Raw genomic sequence first — 23,311 nt, 5'->3', positions numbered from 1 at the left:
AGCCTAGTTCTACCCAGAAACCCACAAAAATCTCTGGGTTTTGAGTCTCAGCTCCACCATTAAAAGATGGAGGAGTACAACCTTGAGAAGGTCATTTAACATCTCCAGCTCTCATGTTTCCACCTCTGCCAAAAAGGGTGCTTACCATATCTGTTTCACAAAATTGTTTTAAGAACTGGATAACACGCCACATACAAAAGTAGTATGTACCATCTAAAATAAACAGTGTCTAAACCTGGCTAATTATCCAATTTCTAAGGAACATTTTAAAAAACATATTACCAGACCCCACCCAAAGCTACTAAATTAGAAATCTCCAAATACAAGGCTCAGTAATTTATATCCTGGCTAAATAAATTATGACACATTCATAAAATACCTCTAGAAGGAATACCACTAGTCACCTATGAGGAAAGGAAGTATGCAGTTAGGAAACAGAGCGGAGAGTAAGCTTTTCACTGAGTAACAATGTATACTTTTTCAATTTTAAGTCACATAAACATATTACCAACTCAAAATTAAAATAAAAATTTCTAAGCAACCCAAAGTAATACCGATGATCAACTAAGTTTGAAAATCACTACTCTAAAATACCACAAATACATGTAAGGATTGCTTAAAATAGTCACAAGATTAATAGTCCATTTAGAGAGATATTAATAATCCTACTGTTTCAAGTTTTGGAAATGTTGCTTAGTCCAGTCCCCTCTTAGAAACTCACACTCCACATATCTCTACTAGACTCTAAGTCCTAAAATAAAGAAACTTTTCAGCTATGCTTAATCCTGTATCTTCCAAACTGACATGAACACTGTTTGGCAAACACTAAACAAGGAACCCTGTTCAGGTCATTCTTTCTAGTAAGGTCCTGGGGAACCAGAGGACTACTGACTGGAAGTCTAAACTCCCAGAGGTAGAGACCCTGTCTTCTTCAACTCTGCCCCCGAACGCTGGAGAGCACCTTGCACAAAGAAAACCTCTCCAAAAGGTAGAGCTCAACAGAGACAAACTGTCTTTCCTGCTTTTTCCTCTTTATCTAAACAAAAATCATTTCCCAATTTCCTGTCTAGTAACTTCAAGGATTAAAAAGGTAAACAGCATAAGCAAACAATTCTACTCTGCCTAAAATTATATTGTTAATATATATATACAGCAGATAATTTTTTATATCCAAATACTATGGCAATAGGCATTTTTATTCCTTTAAGTGGAAAAATTAAAGATCTTTATGTTTCAAAATCATCTACTTTTAAGAGACAGCAATAGATTTCAGTATTTCCCTTCTACAGTACAAGCAGACCTTGCTGGGCATCTTTAGTCCCATGAAGCCAGACTGATCACATGAGCTTTACAATCAAACTGCCCAACAACCTCCCTTATTACCTGGAGCATGATCATCAGTGTACCCAGAGGGGGTCTGAAAGCTGTATCAAACCACTTCTCTGAAGTCTGCACCTATACTAGGGTTCATAACATTGGGGTCTCTAGTCCAGAAAGCCTTCCTTTAAGTACAATTCAGAGATCCAAACCGAAATAGTCAAACATGTGAAAACTACAAACCACCAAAGTCAAACTGAAGGGCTCTTACCAGATCCCTTCTGTTTTCCTACCATGGAGCACAAATGAACACAGATTTCTCCTCTCTGGCAAAACAGCAACCATAGCAAAGGGCTGGCTTCTCCGTCTGGCCTTCAGGGATCCAACGATGTTTCCAATTCTCCCTCTTACAATAAATACTCAACCCAATGTAAGCTAACTCAACAGGCAGTCTCTGATTTACAGACTGACATTACTGATAGACGCGCTCTCATCCCATCTTGGTCTCCACTCTTCATCTCCCAACCACTTAAAAAACAAAACACATCAAAAAAAAGTGGTGCTTTTACGTAGCGTGAGGATAATGGCAGTTAGAGAGCTAACCCTGAGAAAGATCAGGGAGATCAGCCTGTCTCCCAACCCCTAATCGTCATCCCCAGACTGCTAGCTTTTTCCCCCATGCTGTTGTTTTAAGCCTGAAAATCACTTAGTGGTCACTGATGCTATGTTCTCAGCACTGCAGCATCAAGCGCTAAAAAGTGTATTGGTTTTATCAGCCACCTCCTCTCTTCATAACTAACTTCCACCTCCTGAAAGAGTGGTGAGTGGGAGTGAGGTAGATCCAAACACTGACCTGATCTCCAGCCCGGCACCCTTGTAACTGCCACCATCACAGACTGTCCAAGCAAACACTAGTCCAGAACAGGAGTGCTTGCAAAATTCAGTCCCCATCATCATTGCTACAACATACAGTATAGCTCTCCTGTTTCCCACAAAAATAACTGGCATCTGTAGTATTCACAGAGCAAAACAGTTAACAAACGAACCAGCCTACAATGAGATTACTATTAATAAATATTATCAATTCACACTAGGACTCTATAGTTGCTCTGTCCCAGACCAAATTCTCTACACCTTTCTTCTCCTAACACTGAGCACCCCACCACGCCTGACGTGGATAATCAGGGAAAAGGCCTTCCACAGGCTTGGGTGGGCCTATTCCTTCCACTTTCTCTCCTTTCCATGCAGAGCTGAAAAAAGTAAAGTGAGTAAAACTAAAACAAAACAGAAGGAACAAAATGTGTAAGACACGTATCAATTAACAAATATTGACTGAGTATGATGTACAGGTACGCAAGCCAGCGAGACAGAAGAATGCCTGGATAAAGACGGCGCAGTGTGTTCACTCTGGAAAACCTCCCCTACTCTTAATATACAGCCATGAAAGACAACTGTAAAAAAAGAGAGAGAGAGAGAGGGAGGGAGGGCAGGTGGGAGAGAGAGAGAGAGAGACAGAAGACAAGGCTGAGATTGAATAAAAGATAAACATCTCCACAGAAGGGAAATAAAGCTAGTCAGAGACTAGGTATCTGAGCTTAGGTTCCTTCATCGTGGAAGGTAGAATTTGATGATTTATTAGAAACATTGTGGCTGAAAATTTTAATAGTAACCAATCTATGGCTTCCAATCAAAGGGGTTGGGGGATACAGAAAACTAGGAATCTAACAGAAGGGGGAAAAAGAGCAGCAAAATAAAAGTCAGAAAGTATGAAATTCAGACACTAGAAATAAACCTACTTATTCAAATGATTCATCATACATATTAACACATTAAAAGTCAAAGATTATCAGAGTGAAGGAAAAGGAAGTATTAATAGGGATAGAGACACTGTATAAGACTAAAAGGAATAATCCACCAAGAACATTTAACATGCATGAATTTGAATGCTTCTAACACCATAACTTCAAAAATATACCTAGTAAAAACTGACCATTTGAGAAAAGTCTACTGCAATGAGAACTGAATACGTTTCTATCAGAAATTAACAGCTCAAGCAGACAAAATATCAGCAACAATAAAAACTTTGAAAAGAAATATTAGCAAGTTAGTCTAACAAATATATAGAAACCTGTCCCCAAACCGGGTGTCATGGGTTTTAAGGCATAAAGCACATTCTGACTTTTAGATTTAACAGATAAATGAAATCTCCCTCAAGTTTAAAGAACAAACATAAGGTTGCCAACTTTTCATCTTGCCAAGATCTAGAAAACGAACCCACTACTACTATCAAGATTCATTAACAGATGAACTTTAAAAGTAGGAAAGATGATCTGAAATAAAAAAATTTTCTCGCTAACCCATGGACTGTGAAAACTTTCTTAGAAACTGGCACCAGCACAGAATTGTACTTAATTTAATATTTCTTAACTTTTATTTGATCTCAGGAAAACAAACATACAGATTTTCTCATTTAATATCAAGTCCTTGGTGTAACAGTCTCTTCGTCCTCCATGAGAATACAAAAGACTAAGAGGTTGATTTACATGTAATTACTCAATTAAGCGGTGAGACAGAACCTCTAGAAGTCTCCATTCTTGACATCATACCACACCTGCCATGGGTCCAATTCAATCCACAAACACCTCCTGAACACCCGGAGTAGAAGGCCTGGTGTTAAGTATGACAGGCAATAAGCTGCACTATGAAATACACAGGGATCAGGGGAGGCGAACAGGGGCTGTCTACATACTTGGGAAAACCACCCCTAACCGTGAGCCACCACCGCAGAAAAGTCATCTACCACTTGGGAAGCCTGAGGAAGAAAGGAAAGTTGAAAACCACTGATTCACAACCCACACATCTCAGGTAGTGTACAATTTACTTGTAAAAACAAGATATACACAGCAAAACAAACAAAAAATAAAACACTAGGCCAGGTGCCAAGATGACTGCTATAACCAAAATGACTAAGTCAGAACTCATTTTGGGTTAGAAGAGTCAGCGAGGGCCAGGGCTCCAGGAGAGTCAGGACTTTTAAACAGGTCTTGAGGCGCTGGGATCCATCATCTCAGAAAAGGGGGTCTACCCGAGTGAAAACAGTTGTAATGGTTTATCTACTAAACAAAACAATGGCTCTTCTACAACTAAAAAAGCTCAAGTTCTCCCAAACACCTCACAAGAAACCAAGAAGATAAATTCCAAGATTTGAAATTATTTTTCTTACAGATCATCTAAACAGTCAACAGTGCTACAACAGCCTGCTAGTCAAAACACAACTGCAAAAGTAAACTATCCACCACCTTCCTGCAATCAACAACTGTTCCTTTTGGAACTGAAATCTCCCTTCCAATAAGGGTGAATAAATATAAAAATAGACCATTTAAAGGCAGATGATACAAAAACAGTAAAAAGGAAAGTCCAACATACTTCACAGACGCAGATCTCATTAACTGGACAGCAGATAACAGATCCGCCAATCTTTCCACTTTGCTACCTACCTGTCGTGGACACGAAAGTGTACAAAATGAACGCTACACAGAAGAACCCGAGTGCTTTGAAGAGAACCTTAGCATACGGGAAAGTGTATGCCCCTCAACAGATGAAGAAAATGAAGGAGAAAACATTTCAAAATGGCAATAAAAGAAAAAACAAGCCCTAATAATAGTAAGATTTAAAGAACTTTCTTCATGCCTGAAGACTAACAGGAGCCTCCCAAAATTAAACTGAGGCAGGCTTGAGTACATTGTGAAAAGTTATTAAACCTGCACATCCTGGGATCCCCATTTTCAGGAGGAAAATGTAGGATTACTGCAAAGCCAAAAGCAAGCTTCAAGCCTTTCCTGAGAGTAAAGAGTCATGGCCAAAAACCAGTTACATGAGCAGAGATTACAGGGACAGTGTGCAAGCTAAAGAGAGAGTCACACAGAGATTACACTGGGAGCTACAAACTGAAGGCTTGTGTCAGCACCCACCTTCGTACCCCTCTCTGCACCAGTTCATATGCTGAAACCCTAATCCCCAATGTGATGGTGTTGGGAGATGGGGGTTTTGGGAGGTAATCAGATCCTGAAGGTGGAGCCCTTAAGATGGTACTGGTACCCATATAAGAGATACAACCAGAGCTTGCTTCGTCCCTCTCTCTCTCTGCTCACGGCCATGTGAAAATAGAAGAAGAAAACAGTCATCTACGAGCCAAGAAGCAGGCTTGCACCAGAACCCAACCATTACGGCATCCTGATCTTAGACTTCCAGCCTCCAGAATCATGAAAAATAAACAGTATTTTGTTACAGCAGCCCAAGCAGACCAAGACAATGGGTACGGAGAACTAGTATATTCAGAATAAAGAGAAATAATGTTCTTGTGTAGGCCTCTAGTGAAATATGTGTTTACCTCCACTACCTCCTGCAACCCCAATAAAATGACAACAAATGAATCTTAAAGTTACAAGAACAAAAAGAAAGAAGGCTAGAGTGCTCAAGCAAGAGATGCCAACAAAATTTTTGGAAGCTAGAAAGCAGATAGAGAAGGGCAAGCGATTTAGCCAACAAGAGAAACAGAGGGGGAAGCCAAAAAAGGACCAGACCAACCCTTAGGAACTGGAGGTACCAGGTACCTCTGCAGTCTGGGGCTGACTGGGAACAGGAAGTTTGCATAAGGAGCAATTAAGACCCCCACCCTACAGGCAGAAGACTGTCCTTCCCAGACTCTGACAGAACTGTTCCCTATTTACAGAAATTCAACCAGAATAACAGCCTAGGGATACGTGGCTAGGCAGTTATGGGCACACTGAAGTCATGAAAGCTGTTTACTGAAATGAGGTGTTGGCCAGCCCCCATCCCAGAATGCTCAAAGCCACACTCTTATCTTCTAGGATTCGTTTCTGGAGAAACTGGCCAAACAGGAGGAGAAAAAAAAAAAAGTCAACATAAAACAAAAAGAGCGATGGACAATACAGGAGAAAAGATAAGTACATCAGAGTAGCAACAGAAGAGGTGTCAAACATCCAACTACTAGGAATTCCTCCCCCTCCAAAAAAAAAAAAGAAAGAAAAGGAAGGAAATGAGAGAATAAAATGTAATAAAATTTCCTGGAACTGGATGATATGAGCTTCCAGAATAGACACCTACCAAGTGTTTGGGGCCCAAAATAAAATGAATGAGAAAAGGACCTACTACACTACATAAAGGCATGTCAACATGAACTTTCTCAGCACCACAGGCTAAATAAGGGAAGACTAAAAGCTTTGGGGGGAGTGGAGGGAGGTCAAGAAAAAGGATCAATAGTCAAAGGGCACTGAACTCCCCAAAAGAAATACTGGAAGCTATGTGACAATGGTGCAATGCCTTCAAAATTTTGAGGAAAAATTATTCCCAAACAGAAATGTTACACCTAGCAAATGACAGTAAGGACAAAAATTAAGTTTATTTTTAACTAAATAAAGTAACAAAATGGCACACTAAAGACAGAAAAGGGACATGCTTTTAAAAAAAACTTTAAAAATAAACTATCAAAACTAGATCCAAAATCCCTTAAAATGTCACGAGGACAGCTAACTAAGAAACAAAAACAAAGGAACTTCCATCCTCCTACCATTTGGGATACAGAAAATATGAAGACTCTCTTGTCCAATCAACCTCAGAGCAGTGACTGAGGTCTCATCTAAAAGAGTACAGAAAAGTAAAGGTGATACTTGTCTTTAAAATGTATACATGCAATTTTAAACATCTTTAAATATTCTGAAGCTTGCTGGATCTCCACAAAGCCAAGAGCTTGGAATAAGAGAAAAGAGCAAGTAATAAAGACCAAAATCAAACAAAAGGAAAAAAAAAAATCTAGGAACAAAAATTTCTTAAAAAACTAAAGGAAGCCCTACTGAAACCAGCAAGTCTAAAGGGCCTTGACCCTATTTCTTTAAACTCTCTCAATAATGTCTCAAGTTATTGGCTTTACCAGAATCTATAAAGTAGACAAGCCAGAAAAACTAACCACAACAATGAGAACTTAAAAGCCTGACCTTCGACCTGAATCAAAATTTTTGATCTGAAATACCTGGAATGGACAGATTAGTCCCTCAGCATATCCAAGAAATAATTCAGACCATAAATTCACTTCTATAGTGGCAAAGTTTACTTACCCATTGAACTAATGGAGTCCTGTACTTGTAGCTTACAATATGCCTAGTGCAGAGCCTGGTACAAAGTATTAGCTGCTCCTGCTATTACTGTCATTACCATTTCTGACCACTTCTGTTACTGATGGGCAGCACCACTTTGGATGAAGACAGTAAAGAATGACTCCAAATACGTACCATTATACCCCATTTAAACACAAGCACTGAACATTGTCCTAGGGCAGTCTACCCAGGTAATAGAAGAGCAAAAATAAACAAATGGGACCTGATTAAACTTATATGCTTTGCACAGCAAAAGAAACTATAAACAAAACAAAATATGACAACCTATGGAACGGGAGAAAATATTTGCAAATAATGCAACCGACTAGGGCTTAATTTCCAGAATATACGAATAGCTCATACAACTCAGTAACAACAATTAAAAATACTCAATCAAAAAATGGGCAGAAGACTCAAACAAGCATTTCTCCAATGAAGACATACAAATGGCCAATAGGCACATGAAAAAATGCTCAATATGGCTAATTATCAGAGAAATGCAAATCAAAACTACAATGAAGTATCACCTCACACCAGTCAGAATGGCCATCATTCAAAAGTCCACAAAAGATAAATGCTGGAGAGGTTGTGGAGAAAAGGAAACCCTCTGTGTAGGTAGGAGTGTAGTTTGGTGCAGTCATTATAGAACAGTATGGAGATTTCTTAAAAGACTGAAAAACACACTTCCCGTATGATCCAGCAAACCCACTCCTGGGCATAAATCTGGAGGAAACTCTAATTCGAAAAGACACACGCACTCCCAATGTTCACAGAAGCACTATATACAGTAGCCAAGACATGGAAGCAACCTAAATGTCTACTGACAGATGAATGGATAAAGAAGTGTGTGTATAAACACACACACACACACACATACACACACAGAGAGAGGAATACTACTCAGCAATAAAAAAGGATAAAATAATGCCATTTGCAGCAACATGGATGACCTGGAGATTGTCATACTAAGTGAAGTAAGCCAGAGAGAGAGAAAAATACCGTATGATACTACTTACATGTAGAATCTGAAAAAACGAAACAAGTGAACTTATTTACAAAACAGAAATAGATTCACAGACAGAAAACAAACTTACGGTTATCAGGGGGAAAAGCAAGGTGGGGTGGAGGGATAAATTGGGAGTTCGGGATTTGCAGATACTGCTATTTATAAAATAGATAAACAACAAGGTTCTACTGTATAGCACAGGGAACTATATTCAGTATCTTGTAATAACCTATGATGAAAAAGAACATGAAAAGGAGTATATAAATATATATATATATATGTATATAACTGAAACAGTATGCTGTACACCAGAAATTAACACATTATAAATCAACTATACTTTAATTTTTTTAAAAAAAAGCACTGAAAGACATCTGAAATAGATCTCATAAGACCAACCAGACAGACAATACTGAAGTTCATGGGTAAAACTGTACCTCTTAGCTCATATGTACTGCAAAAATAATGAAAAGACAACACCTATTAAAACTCTGGTTATCTCAACTTCTCCAAATTACATTTAGAATTACCTGCATATCAATACATACATATTATATATACATACATATACAGAAAGTCTAATTAAGACATGAAGGTCCAGGGGGCATTTTCTCTTTTGACTTCCTCCAGAATTTCTCATGAATTCTATTCAATTCTGCAATTAATCATTTACTGAGTTTCTAATACTGCTATACTACTTTTAATATTTCTATTTTATTTCCCTAACTACACAGTAAGCTCCTTAAGGATAAAACCTGTGACTTGACTTTTTGATCATCGGAGTATTTAGTACATTGCAGGTACTACATAGACTGACCAAAGATACTGGAATATTATACCAAAGCAAGAAACTAACTGCTCAGCCTTTCTCACGCAAATAACACATAAAGGATGGAAACGATGGTAATGATCCCAATGCATCCCCAGCCCACCATCTCACACCCTCGCATGTCCAGAAGGAGAGCTTAATAAAAATAGGAACCAGCATACTGACTTTTGACATGAACAATTGTCCCAGTTTCCACACTCAACTAAGCATGGAGATTGTCACTTTATGGTCCCCATTCCCCCATCAAACCCTAGGCAAGAGGAAAGAAAAAGACACATGATCATGACCTGTCCTCTGCAAACAGATGAAATTTTAAAGCAATTTAAAACATGCCTTCATGTAGACACAAGGTAATAGTTAATGTATGGCTTTTAAAGGCTGGAGCACAGTCATTTACTGTGACATTTTGTTTTTACCTACAAATGTTTAAAACTTCAGTTCACGTAAAAGTACATCACACAGCTCCCCTAGCAGCTCCTCAGCCTACCTCCTCTTCAGAATCCTGGTTCTCCTTTTAAACATTTCTTCTTCCCGTAGGTTTGCCTTCTTCGCAAGACAGGGCTATGTGCCTCTGGTGAAGAATTCTGAACTTCCTTTTTCCCTGTACTTATACTGCCCTGTAATGGCCTGTCTTCCCACAGACTAAGCTCTACCACCACACACCCAAGACTGGAACCGACATTTAGCAGAAGCCCCACAAAATTTGCTGAATTACAGAATGAGATTATATTTAATGGCATACACGTGCACACAGTGTGTGTACTATCAATATTTGATTGCATGCGTATGCGTGTGTGTGTGTGTGTGTGTGTGTATCAGAAAAGCAAGTTACTTCCCATGCCCATTACAAAAAGAAAAGGAAAAGCAGTAAGCTGAGTTAATGCAAAGTCTCATCTTCGCCACTTCACTAAGTGGGCACTCTAGTCCTCAATTTCCTCAGCCATAAAATATGCAAATCCTAAAATCCTCCTTGGTGTAAAATTTTCAACATCTCAAAAATGAGTTTCTACTCAGCAGTCAAAGTCAAGTAGACTTGCAGTCTACTCAAGTCAAAAGGTAGTATCAATTATCACGGCCACCATACAGAGTAACAGGTGTCCCGGAACACAGGAGACGAACTCCCACTGAGCACTGCACAGCACCGGGACTGCCTAAACAGCCTTCCAAAAGCGACCAGACTCACAGTCACAACCCAATACAAATCAAAGGTGAGCAACACTCCAAAGCCCAGGAGGTGATAAGCTACCAATGTGCTTTCACTTTATCACACATTATTTCAAATAAGCTTTTGCTACCCGGAACCTTCTTCCATTAAACTTATATGGAGAGTATAATGAAAAGATAATATAACTGTACTAAATTCATTCGTGTCAAATTAAATACATGAGCCCTAGCAGTTCAAAAATTAAAAAAAAAAAAAAATACAGAGGAGGTGGGCTAGTTTTGAAGAGCTTCCCTCCAGCTAAACAAACAAGGTGTTCGGAGTTTAGAATGCTCACTGCTTCTACACACCTGGCAGAACGTGTACAAAAGGGTAGATGAGCAAGTCTGAGGCAGGAAATAAAAATCAGATCTTAAAATGGCATAGCTGACCAACATATATTAAATATAAGTCATAAAAGAGTACCTATAGGCCTAAGTCCCACAGATTCAAAGCTGAAATGAACTTTCAGACATCGCACACCCCCCCGCATCTTACAAATGAGTAAACCAAGACTCACTGAAAGGATATGACTTGCCCATGATGACACGACTAATTAGTTGAAGGACAAGTTTCTTGACTCCAAATCCAGTATCGTTCCAGTTCTCAGCTCTCTCCCCATCAGGGCCTGCCTACACAAAATCTTTCAGATTCACAGTAACACTTAAATCCGGTAAAAAATTCTCTACCCACTAAAACAGATCTATCACATGAATATCTATAACCATAAATAATCTTAAAATATTTATTGGCAGTGCACTACATGAAATTTTTATTTTAAACACAGAGAATAACAATGAAAGAGTCAGAGGACACTTGGTCTCACTTCTAAGTGTCTCTGTGCTAGGACACCTCTCTCCTAGCAGCATTCAGGCGGCCAGAGCCCAGCCTGTGCACGAGTGAACAGAAAGGAGCACAGAGCCCCCACATAAGCTCTTCAAGTATCCCCCCGACTCTCTTTGCCAAATCACAGTACTGTCTCCTACAGCACGAAGTCCAAGCATTAGGGTGAAGCACCTTGTGTTCACACCCCGACAGGCCATTATCTTCTGTGTTCTTACCCCTAAATAGATCCTCTGCAAACAAAAAGCAAAGGAACAACAACCAAAAACACCCCACAATACTGTCTATGTGTAAACTGTTCTCTAAAACTGCAAGAGTTCTAGACTATTATTAACACTCTGATTATCAACGTCAAATATAAGCAACTATGATGAACCCCTAGTTGCTGACAGTATCTTCAATGCCTATAAATGAAAATTCATTAGGCCCAAGAGAACGGAAGTAAGAGGATGAACCAGTCCCCACACCCTGAAACCTTGTCTTCAAAGCCCTTTGTGAGCCCCAGGTTTAATCATCAGATCCTTCTTTCCTGTCACTTATATTATCTCTTAGTACTTAATTCTTTATTCACATGTATGTCTCCCCCTTAACCTGAAAGCTTCATGAGGTCAGAGGCCATCATCTTTGCATCCCAATGTATGTAATTTAATTGACAAAATACTCATTGAATTGAGCAAAGGAGTAAAATTTATTTTCTCACTTGGCTTGTTCATTTTTTTTCATTTATCAACAAAATTTAAGTGAAACAATGGACAACCATAAATAGACACAGTTCTTTCTCCTTCTGAGCCATTCTACAGTACAAAAACCCTTTACCCTACCACAACCGTCCAAGCACAGAAACTGAAGCAGAAAAAAACCTACATGATCTGGTCCAGCTCTCTCATGTTACAGATGAGTGTTATATCATTGATGCATAGTCACAGGGCCAGTTAGTATCAGACACAAATAAAAACAAATAAATCCCCAGTTTTCTTCCAACTTATATTCCATAACCATCACATCAAAGACAGACTGACTGAAAACTTAAATCACTGCCTACTATACACCCCATCAATTCAAAATCATCTAAGAATACCAAGTTTTCTTTAAATTGTGTCTTCTATGTAATCTTGTAGAGAAATAAACAATTTTCAAAAATGCATATGGAGAAATGCTCCTTTCCGTCTCTAGTACTTTGACAAGGATGTGAATAAGACATTACCACTGGGGGAAGCTGAGTACATGGGACTTCTCTGCATTATTTCCACAACTACTTATGAGTCTAATTATTTCCAAGTAAAAAGCTTAAAAAAAAAAAAAAAGGCACACCCACCTGATGCCACTCATTGGGCCCACTAATTTATCACCTCACTCTTCTCCAAACCCTCCCAATGCACCAGAGAGGTTCCGACTACCCAACCCAAGTTCCAGGAGGGGCTGGGACAGCCGCCAGGGGCCCAGCACAATGTCTGAGAAGCACACAAACATTTACTGAACAAGGAAAACTAATCTAACACTGTTCTCAAACTCTGTGCAGGCAACATAGAGCAAATATTTACACAGGTCTAACTCAACTACCTCTGTCCCCAGTCTTTCCTAGTTTGCTACTGGTCTGTGGATCAGCTTCACTCTCCCAACTAACACTGTAACCCTATGAACAGACATCTATTTTTAAAACGCTATCCTCAGTGTCTTAGAGTTCTGGGGAAGACCTAATATTCATGCAACAACGTAGATTTTTAAAATTTCATTTGTAAAACCAGAAAAGCAAACAAAAACAAATTACTGTAGTCTCAAAGGGCAGGAAAATACCCCACTCTTCAACAGCTCTAGAACCTGTAGTCTGAGGGGAAAGGCCGGCTGGGGGCAGTGAGGGGCTGGCAAGCTCGGCCATTTGCTGTTCTCAGTTACTTTTAAGACAAAGAAATGCGGGCAGGAGCCTTTCGCACAGTGCTCCTCAAGCTTTCGTGTTCCTGATGCTGGTAGTGGTCCATTTAGACACTACTTTAAATTAAAGAAACTCTTCATCAGAAAAAGTCACCATAAAAAATGTTTTTACTACAATTTGGTTAGATTATGTTACTCTTGTAAAACTTTAACACTGTTGCCAGAAAAACTTTCCATTTCCAAAAAGGGGGGGGGGGGTGCGGTTTAAACACATCATGTTCAAAAACAAATGCTATCACCCCTCAAGAATGTCCTAGAATTTACTGAAGAAAAGACTGAATCTTCATGTCAAATGAAAAAGCTTTTTACAATTCTAAACAGTCTTCTGAGGACTCAAGAGGTCCTGGAGAAGAAAAGCAAAAGACCAACTGCCCTAGAGTCAGCGCCCCTCAACAAAGCTTCGTGAAACCAGAAACCTTCTGGATGGTATGGGATGGCTGCTAACTGCATACTGATACCTGTTTCTGGACGCGGGTGTTTTATTTATTTCTTTCAGTGTCTCTCGGCTCTCAGAAGTGGCAGAAAGATGAGCAGCTGCCAATGAAATCAGCCCACACGTCATCTCTGACCTGCAGACCATAGGCTGCCAACCACCCCTGCAGAAGACACCCATTCGTTCCTGGTTCTGCATCCCTCAGCAGTGACAGAAACCTAACAGGAAACCAGTAGGAACATGTGGCAGCAATTTGTATTCACCCCTGCTGGCAGCTGCAGGAAGTAAAGAAAAAGTAGTTCCTACACTTCCCCAAGGAACAGCCATAGAAGGCAAAGGATGCACTGTCCACAGCATCCAAGGACTCCCTCCCCCTCATTTTCTCAATCTATAATCATCAGAACACCTGACAAGCAGAAAAACGCAATCACTGAAGAAAACATCAAGGTATTTCTAGGAGATAAAGACAAGTTTAAACACCACTAGAAATATAAGAACACTAAGAAAATGAATGTTCAAACTAGATTTGCATGCAACCTAAGAAAAATAACTTAATTGGTGCTTCCTTTAAAGATAAAGCAGAGCTTCCACATGCAGATGATGACACAGAGCAACAACTGAACTAGTTCAAATTCCCTTTGGACCCAAGACAAAGTCACTTCCACAACATTAGAAAATAAATGATGAACAGTACAAACCCAATATATACCCCCTTTCCAAAGCTTTTCTTATTTTTTTCATCATTTAGACATCCAAATAACCCTACCATATTGTCTGTTTTTCTGACTTTCTTCATCAAGTTAACTTCCCAATCTCAAATCTGGCTTTTTCTTAAAGCTTAAAAAACCCATTTTCCCCTACTTTTCACATCACAGCAAGTGGACTGGCACAGAAAAACACTCAGATGAATTTCCACCAAGCCCCTAAGTAAGAGGGTCTTGGAGCCACTCATACAAAAGCCATTTCTGGAGTCCGTAGGGAAAACCTCGTATTTGAGCTCAAGTAAAAAGATGGAACACCTTGCCATCTGCATTCTGGAACAGGAAATTCATGCTGACAGAGCCAATTTCTTGAAATGGCAGGTTCTCAAAATTTTTTTTCTTTTGTACTACCAAAATGGGGCCCAAACTGATGAGAAAGAAAATAAACATCTGTCTATTGATTCATTCTATTCACAGTGCTAAGGCTGGACACTGTCATAACCTTTATAACTAGCAATTCAGAATACCACTACTACTAATGAAATTCCAAAATATAACCTCTTTATCTGTATCAGTATTTTAATTAACATGGAGATGTGCTATCAAGAAAAATGTAAATTTTTTGGAGTAACTTTTTCCTATGAAAAATAATACAACATGTTTAAGTCAAGAAAAATTTCAAATACATAAGATTATACCCAGCATGATTACAACCATATACACATACATATTTTTTTAAAAATCCATGTATATAAAAAGAGACCAGAAAGTCACCAAAATATTACCAATGATGGTACTCTTACCAGAAGTGCTAAATTGATCTTCTTTGTTTTCTAGATCTTCTATAAGAATGCTTTTTAATAGCAAAATATTAAAAAAAAAAAAAGACTAGGAAACAGCCAGAAAATGAAAATAATCCAAATTTCTATCAGCTAGAATACAGATTCAAAAACTGTTATACCCTTTAATGAAAAAAAAATGACAATGAATACATGACTGAGACATTATGCTGTACACCAGAAACTGACACACTGTAACTGAATATACTTCAATTAAAAAGAAAAAGAAAAAAAATTGTGTTATATCCAAACAATGAAATACTACTACCACAGATACAAAAGAAAAACTGCTACCTGTGCTAATGAAAAGACACCAGACACATGATTCTATCTCCATGAAATTCTAAAAAAGGCAAAATTACAGCAAGAAAAAGTAAAATAACTTGTTTTCAGGGGCAGGTGCTAAAGGGGAAAGGACTGAGAATGCAAATTCTCAGGGCACCAGGGAACTTTTTGGGGTCATAAAAAATATCTTGATGGTGGTGGTTACACAATTGCATACATTTGTCAAAACTCATCAAACTATACACTTAAAATGGTGAATTTTATTGTATGTAAACTATACTTCAATAAAGCTGAATTACAAAATAAGCAGAGAAAACTGAAAACATTTTATTAAGATGAATAATATCACTGGAAATGGAACAAATAACATAACTTTTGCTATTTTGGTATTGTATAGTTACATGTCAAATAACAATTTTTAACACTTGTTCAGTATCCAGACAAAAATGAGAATGTTACAAGTCACAATTATCTAGAAATTTATCATATTTCTCATTTTGAAGGGGTTTATTACATTACAGTAATCTATCAAGAAAATAATATAAGACATGATCTCATTAGAGAATAATTTCTAATATCCAAGTTCAATTTAACAGTAGTCTAACCTCTACATATTAACTCAGAAAAATGTTACAAACTTTTTGAGTGACTTATTTTCTTATTCCTCAATGTGCCCCACAGAAAATCACTTAATTTCAAGAATCCTGTCTTACCATCATGACATAACCACTATAAGGAACTTGCTGATAAAAAGCTATCACACTGCAGGTAAGAAGTGATAGCATCAGCCAACCTATGAGGAACTTGCAGACTTCCAGTGCAATGCTGCCTGTCTTTCTAAGGCTATTATCCAAAATTTTCTCTTATATTCGTAAGAATGTCAAATTTTGCAACATGTTAAAATCTAATTAGTTTTATCATGTAAAACTTCAAAACTGTCAATTATCAAAAATAAGCATTTATGTAACAATAGGAAAATCTAACAGACAATTTTGAGATTAAGGTAATTCTTTTAAAAGTCTTCATCTTCAAGATAATAATGAAGGTATATTAATTAAATGATCTGAGGGAAAGGTATAAGTAGGGAAGACGCTTTGAAATTAGACTGGCCCTAAGTCGATAACTGCTGAAATCAGTAACAACTGTTGTACATAGATGTTCATTATACTATCCTCTCTATTTTTGTATATGTTTGAAATTTCCCGTAACAAAAAACTAAAATAATTTTCAGAGTGAAACTTATTATAGAAACAAATCAACAATTCACAATTACAGTGAGCCAGGAGGGCAGGCTGTTACTTGCTCAGAATGCCACGGCGTCAAAATGACAGAAACTCAGAGTATAACTGGAATGTGGGTTTTCTTTTGGGGGGGGAGTAATTAGGTTTGTTTGTTTATTTACTTGTTTATTGATTTATGGAGGTACCGGGGATTGAACCCATGTAATTTGTTTTCTTAATCAGAAGTAGTCACCCCTGTCTCCACTGGAAATTGGTTCCAGGAGCCCCACAGATGCCAAAATCCACGAATGCTGACATCCCTTATATAAAATAACTAGTATAATGAACAGTCAGCACTTGGTATCCACACATGCTAAACCCGTGGATACCAAGGGCCAACTGTATGTATGATAAAAACCAAGCAAAAAGACAGGAGCACATCCTCCTGCAAAATAAAATTACTCCTTTCAACACACCTTACAAGATCTACTTAAGTGTAATTTGACACAGCCTTCAGTGATTAAACTTTCCTTTAGAGACGACTTCCTAAATAACCTAATTGTTAGGGAAAAATTCTGACCTTTCTAAAGTTCATCCCATTATCCCTAGTTGTACTCCTGTGTACTATGTAATTTCCTTCCCAAGGGTCTGTTTACTTCTGAACCTACAATTTAGTCACTGATTTCTTGATTTATAAAACCGACCTGCCCTTGTTTTGATTTTCAATTTTTTTGTTTGGCTATTTCACACCCTATCTTAAATCTTACTTTCCTTAATCAACTTCATCTCATCATTTTAGTGAAGCTCACCTGTACTTTCCCAGAACAGTCACTCTAGTACCATTTTTCCTAGGTAACAATCTCAACTATCAAATAGTGAGATTTTCCACTGGCTTGTGATGTGATGCTCACCCCACCCTAGTACTTGTGTTTTTTGGGGTAGCACAATGAAATCTCAGGCAGCTTTCAACAATTATAACCTCTACCGACCACAACCTTTGTTCAGCTCCACATATTCCCTGGCATATTTTCTGCCCCCAACTGAGAAGATGAGGATATGCCTGAGTCTTTAAAACCCAACAGTTCCTAATAAACATAAGGAGCACTTACTAAATGCCATGACTTGTGCAAAAAAAAAAAAAAGCACTTTCTATGTCAAAGCTGTCCAACAGAATTTGCAATGCTCATGGCACTGTTCTGTATCCACACTGTCCAATCCGAGGCCACCCGCTACATGTGGGTACAGAGCACTTGAAATGTGGCTACTGTTACTAAGGAACTGACTTGTTAATTTTATTTCATGTTAATTAATTTAAATTTAAATAAATTTTACTTCATTTTAATTAATTTCAACTTAAATAAGTCATGTTTTGACATTAAACTTACACTGCTTGAAGTTTTCTTCAAAAATTCCCATTTAGTTTTACATCTAGATACATTCAAGATAATCCAGGACGGAGTTTCTCAACCTCAGCTTAATTGACATTTTAGACAGGTGCATACTTTGTTGTGGGGCTGACCTCTGCATTGCAGGATGTTTAGCAGCATCTCTGGCCTCCACCCACCAGAGGCCAGTATCAATGCCCCAACAGAGACAATCAAAAATGTCTCCAAACCCAGCCAAATATCTCCTGGGGAGCAAAACTGCACCCAGTTGCAAACCACTGATCTAAGACTAAGTCTGAATTCTGCACTGAATGCTAAGGATATTCTAAGGCAATGTCTTTGAGTTCCTGCTTGTCTATGTGGAAACCAAACAACACATAAAAGCAGTTAAAAAAAAAAAATTAACCATCTCTTTATAATATTTTCCACAGAACCTACATTATCATGTTGTGTTCCCCACCCACTATCTCAACTGTTCTTCACCGACCCTGAGGTAGGGACTTATGCCTGATTTTGAGACTGAGGTGTGTAGGGGGTGGGGAGGAGAAAACAAGGAGCAAGGCTGTAAGTGCTTAAATGACTCGCCTACCATACCATAGTTATTAACAAGTAGTAGGGCTGAGACAAACCCAGATTTAGGAATTCCAAATTTCAAATTCCTCTCTACACTATCTTACTGTGTAGCCTTACAGCACCTAAGGCAGGAGCTCCTTAGAGAAAAACCTTTTTGATATGACAATCTCATCCAAGAATGTTTATGATCGCACAACACATTATAAGGCCAAAAAGCAAAGCTCACAGGAAAATTTCACATACAGGCCAAAAACGAGATTTGGTTTGTATTGTAGCCAACCTGTATCCAGAGGAGTAATTCAGGAGAGGGACAAGTCACACGGACACACTCACATCACCTCCTAACCAGTACTAGGAAAGGGTTAAGAGGGCCCGCCCCTGGACAAATGGCCTCAGTCAGTTTGGAGCGCTGGAGGGAGGAGCAGAGGGGAAGGGGAAATCAAGACAGGTGGCTGCTCTAAGGCCGGGATGCCTCAGAGAGCAGAAATTTCCCAGAATATAGGCCATGTGGAATAGTGGAAAGAGCCCTGGACTTTAAAAATCAGAAGACCCATCATGTGGACCGCATCTGCCAGTACCTTGGATAAAATCTGTAAACTCGGGGCCTGTTTTTCCAGTGCATCAGTGAAAAACTGGTCTCCATGACTTCTCCGGCACTTTCCAGGGCTTGGAGAGCCGGCACTTCCAGCTCAATCTCAACATGCAGAACCATGTTCTTGGTGTTGTTTCTGCTATTTCTCTGAGACAATGTGTTAAGCAGGAACATACCACTAACTCACAAAACTCACTAGAAAGAAAATCAAAATGCCACAAAAGTATCTGAGCACTGAATGGTTTCAATTCCACACAATGAATATTTGCTGAGGGCCAGCGCCCTGCACCAGGGACCTTGTAACCACTCTGGAAAGCCATGACCAACATCCTAGGCTCTCTGAATTCCTCTCCTCTGGCCTAGCCATCCCCACCTATATTCATCCACTGCATTATTTGGTCTTCCGGCACCAGTAATTAAAGATTTCAACCCAATATACAGCCTATCACAAAAATTGCAAGTTTGAGAAAACAAAGAAAAAAATCAGATACAACTGTCTTTTTATTAATGCTGAGTACACTATAGGTGTTTGAGACATCACACTATTACACTAAACAAAATACGACTTTTAACAGGGTGTGGCTATTTAAAAAAGAAAACTTACTTGGAGAAGAAAATATTGATGTTTGGAGGCCTGTACATTTTCTTTAACTGAGCAGTTTACTTGCAGTACCATACTGCCTGTCCGATCTTACTGCCTTTCAGGTAAAGACTAAAGTCAACCTATTCATAGCCTTTTTCATTCAAAATTATCATTTATCATTTCATTTGTGACTATAGCAGATATACTTTTCATATAAAAATCAAGCCTTAGTAGCACACTCTTTTCTATTACCAAAACTGACTAAACCTCGGTAGATTTTTATCTGAAGGCAAAAATACTCTGGACTTGCTTATTCTAGTAAGTTAAAAGGGTCCAGAAAACCAACCCCTTTTGGAAACATTTTGCTTAAGCAATGCAGCAATAGGTTGATCCTATTACTGTGCAGCCAGGTATGCAAACCCCATCTTTCTTCTGAAGAGGAGACAGAAGAGCTCCACCACTAGTCAACTACTTCAAAACTGAAGGAGCATGACTAACTCAAATGCTACCTTCATAAATCTTAACAGGTCAGACATTTTTACTGCTACTACACGGATACAACCATAGCTTCCTAAAATTTTACCTACAGCCCTTTCCTATTTTTTTCAAATTATCTGCCCCCTTGACGCACACATTCTATGGTCTCAATCAACTCTGTATTTTATGAAATGAAAATTGAAGATGATCTAAATATTCTTAATATTGTGTATGACACTACAGGAATCAAAAACAAAGCTGATTATTTGTTTATCCTAGGGGTAAAAAAAAGAACAGGTCACTTTTACTTTTCACTTTATATATTACTTGTAAATTTCTCAGACTAGCAGAAGCAAAAGGAATGCTTAAAAATTACTCAAAGTGCCAACAAGCTGCAAAAGAGGCTTTAGCATGCATAGTCAACTGAGTAGGCTAGTCAGGATTCTTGGTATATAAAGTCAGGACTAATACAGAAAACATGCCCTACTTCTCTCCTGCTGCAGTTTTCTAAGTTACAAGTTGCACCACCAACTCCGTTCTATAAATGACAGTACAGTCATCCTCACTTTTAGCCTAGTTCAAAAATTTACAAAAAAACTTACATGAAATCTTAAAAAAAAAAAACTAATGAAATAAAGTCAGAGCAAGGATTGCATAACAAAATGTTAAAAATAAATGACTTAAAACTTATTTCAGTCTTTAAAGGAACTATGTGACAACTGTAAATGTTTGATATTTTCATAAAGTATTCTAAAAGTTTTACAAACATGTTAAATACAACATGGCTACAACAAAGATTAGACAAATCCGAACCAATGCAGAAACCAAATCACCAGCTTCCCGGATTGAAAAGCTGTTCGCCCCACCTGAAGCAGTTAGATACTCCGAGACAGGGGCCAATATCTTAGCATCAAGTTAGGCCTCTTCCTCCCTCCGGGAAGCGCATGACAAACAGGGCGTCATGCAATTTATGTCACCCGGTCACTTAGCAAAAATTGTATCTAAACTTAGGTCCAGATGACCTTCAGTACTCAAAAGAAACAGCAGCGAAAGTGCTGGGGTAGAGAGAAGCTTAAAATGCCCCACTTTCTGACCCTGTAAACACTTAGCCCATCATTAGGTCTGAGTCCTAGATTCTAAGACTAGCTTTAATGGAGGCTTCCCTCAACCTTCTCGGAGTCTCTGTTTTGTAACAGTGAAGGAACTTTTCCTGCTTTATCTCAGTTTCCCGAGAGCATGCGGCCCTGCAATTCAATATCCTAAACTGGCAGGGAACGGTGGAGGGAAGGGGTGGAATCCAGGGCCAAAAGAGTCTTCTTATAAAAGACCAAAAAAAAAAAATCATAATTCCTCCCTCGCCCATGCAAAACCCATCCCAGAAATTTACAGCGTGTTAAGAAAAGCAGCAGTGTGAACTGCAAACGTAAGAGTTTTCCTTTGACTCTACGCATGGTTTTCAGCTGTCAAATTACAACTCAGGAAAACACTATCATTAGAATAAAAAAGGAAACAAAAAAGCTCGCACCGTAGGGGCCGGGAGCAGGAGCCGCCAGCACCATTTCGGGAAAAGCAGAGCAAAGGGAATCCAATCCACTTCCCCACCCCCGCCTGAATTCATCCCCTCCCCGGACTGGCAAACCTCACTGCAGGAGCTCAAATTTAATAATAATAACAATAATCATGGCGCTTCCTCCCTCCCCCGAGCCGCGATCTGCCGGGAATCGGCTTCTCTCCCCCACCCCCACCCCCGCCCCGGGACCTCCAGGCCCAGCAGGTCCAGACCACCCCACCGGACACAGTTCCCGGGGGCCCCGGAGAGCCCAGCCAACCCCGGGGCCCCTCGCCCGGCTTCTCCTCTTCCCTCTCTTTTTACCTCCACCATCCCCCATCCGCATTGTCTGTCTCAATTCAACTTTGACTAATATGGATTCCTCGGGCCTGGGCCGGGCAGTAATTACAGCCCGCCCCCCCCCCCGGGAGCCGAATTCCCCCCCTCCTTCCCGTCTCCGCGGAGTTCAACGCGGCTCCTCCGGGGAAGGGGGACGAGGGTGTTGGAGGTGCAGCGCGCTTTCGCGTCTACACCCCGCTCCCCTCCGCGGCCCCCGGTCCCCGGGACCAGAAGTTTGCCCCGGAAGGGGCCTAGCCGGGGGCAGCGAGGAACCCCCCCCACCCCGCCCGCGGGCGCGTAAACACCGGCGCCCGCCCCGGAGCGGCCCCATGGGGGAGGGGAGGGCGAGGAGGCGCCCCTCCCCCCGCCCGCCCGCCGGCCCTATTACCTGTCATTGAGCTGGTCCTCGGTGCCCGGCAGCGGGTGAACCACGAAATGGATGGACGTCATGGTGCTTCCTTCTCGTCCTCCTCCCGAGGACAGCCCCCTCCCGCTCTGAACCCCCCCCTACCCCTTCCCCTCCCAAAACCCACAGCCGCCGCCGCCGCCTCCCAGTCCCCAAATGGAGAGAAGCAAATGCGCAGGGGCCGCCGCCGCCTCCCTGCCGGGCGTGTGTCCGCCGCACGGCTGTCCGGCGGGGCGGGCAGGAAGGCGGATCAACGCGCCACCCGCTCCCCCGGCGACAGCGCGCAGGAGTGCGAGGCCGGCGGCCGGGACCCGGGGCGCGCCGCCGCCAGCGGCAGCCAGGCGTCGGGAGAAGGGCCGACTGGGGAGGGAGGAGCGGAACCGGCTGCGGGCTGCGGGGCCGGGGTGGTCCCGGCGGCGGACGAGGTCGGGACCAGGGAGTAGGGAGGGAGATAAGCCCGCACCGCGCGTCACTGGCGAGAAGCCGCCGCCGCCGCCGCCAGCACCACCGCCGCCGCCATCTTCACTTCTGCCCCAGTTTCTCCGTCTCGCAGGCTCCGCTCCCGAGCGGCGGGGGAGGGGCGAACGGGAGGAGGAGGAGGAGGAGGAGGAGGGAGGAGACCGGCGGGCGG

General features: G+C 40.5%; 1 protein-coding gene across 1 annotated transcript in view; it reads right to left on the bottom strand.

The window, feature by feature from the left end:
- UBR5 (ubiquitin protein ligase E3 component n-recognin 5) overlaps positions 1-22,781 on the bottom strand; it is a 123,532-nt gene extending 100,751 nt beyond the window's left edge. The window contains exon 1 of the mRNA XM_031439418.2: positions 22,663-22,781. Coding sequence (XP_031295278.1) covers positions 22,663-22,724 — 62 coding nt within the window. The 5' untranslated portion in view covers positions 22,725-22,781. The remainder of the gene's footprint in view (positions 1-22,662) is intronic.
- Between the last annotated feature and the right edge of the window lie 530 nt (positions 22,782-23,311).

Source organism: Camelus dromedarius, chromosome 20 (assembly GCF_036321535.1).
Source record: "Camelus dromedarius isolate mCamDro1 chromosome 20, mCamDro1.pat, whole genome shotgun sequence".
NCBI lineage: Eukaryota > Metazoa > Chordata > Mammalia > Artiodactyla > Camelidae > Camelus > Camelus dromedarius.
Note: the sequence above shows the minus strand (reverse complement) of the source record. Positions and strands in the feature narration are given on the sequence as shown.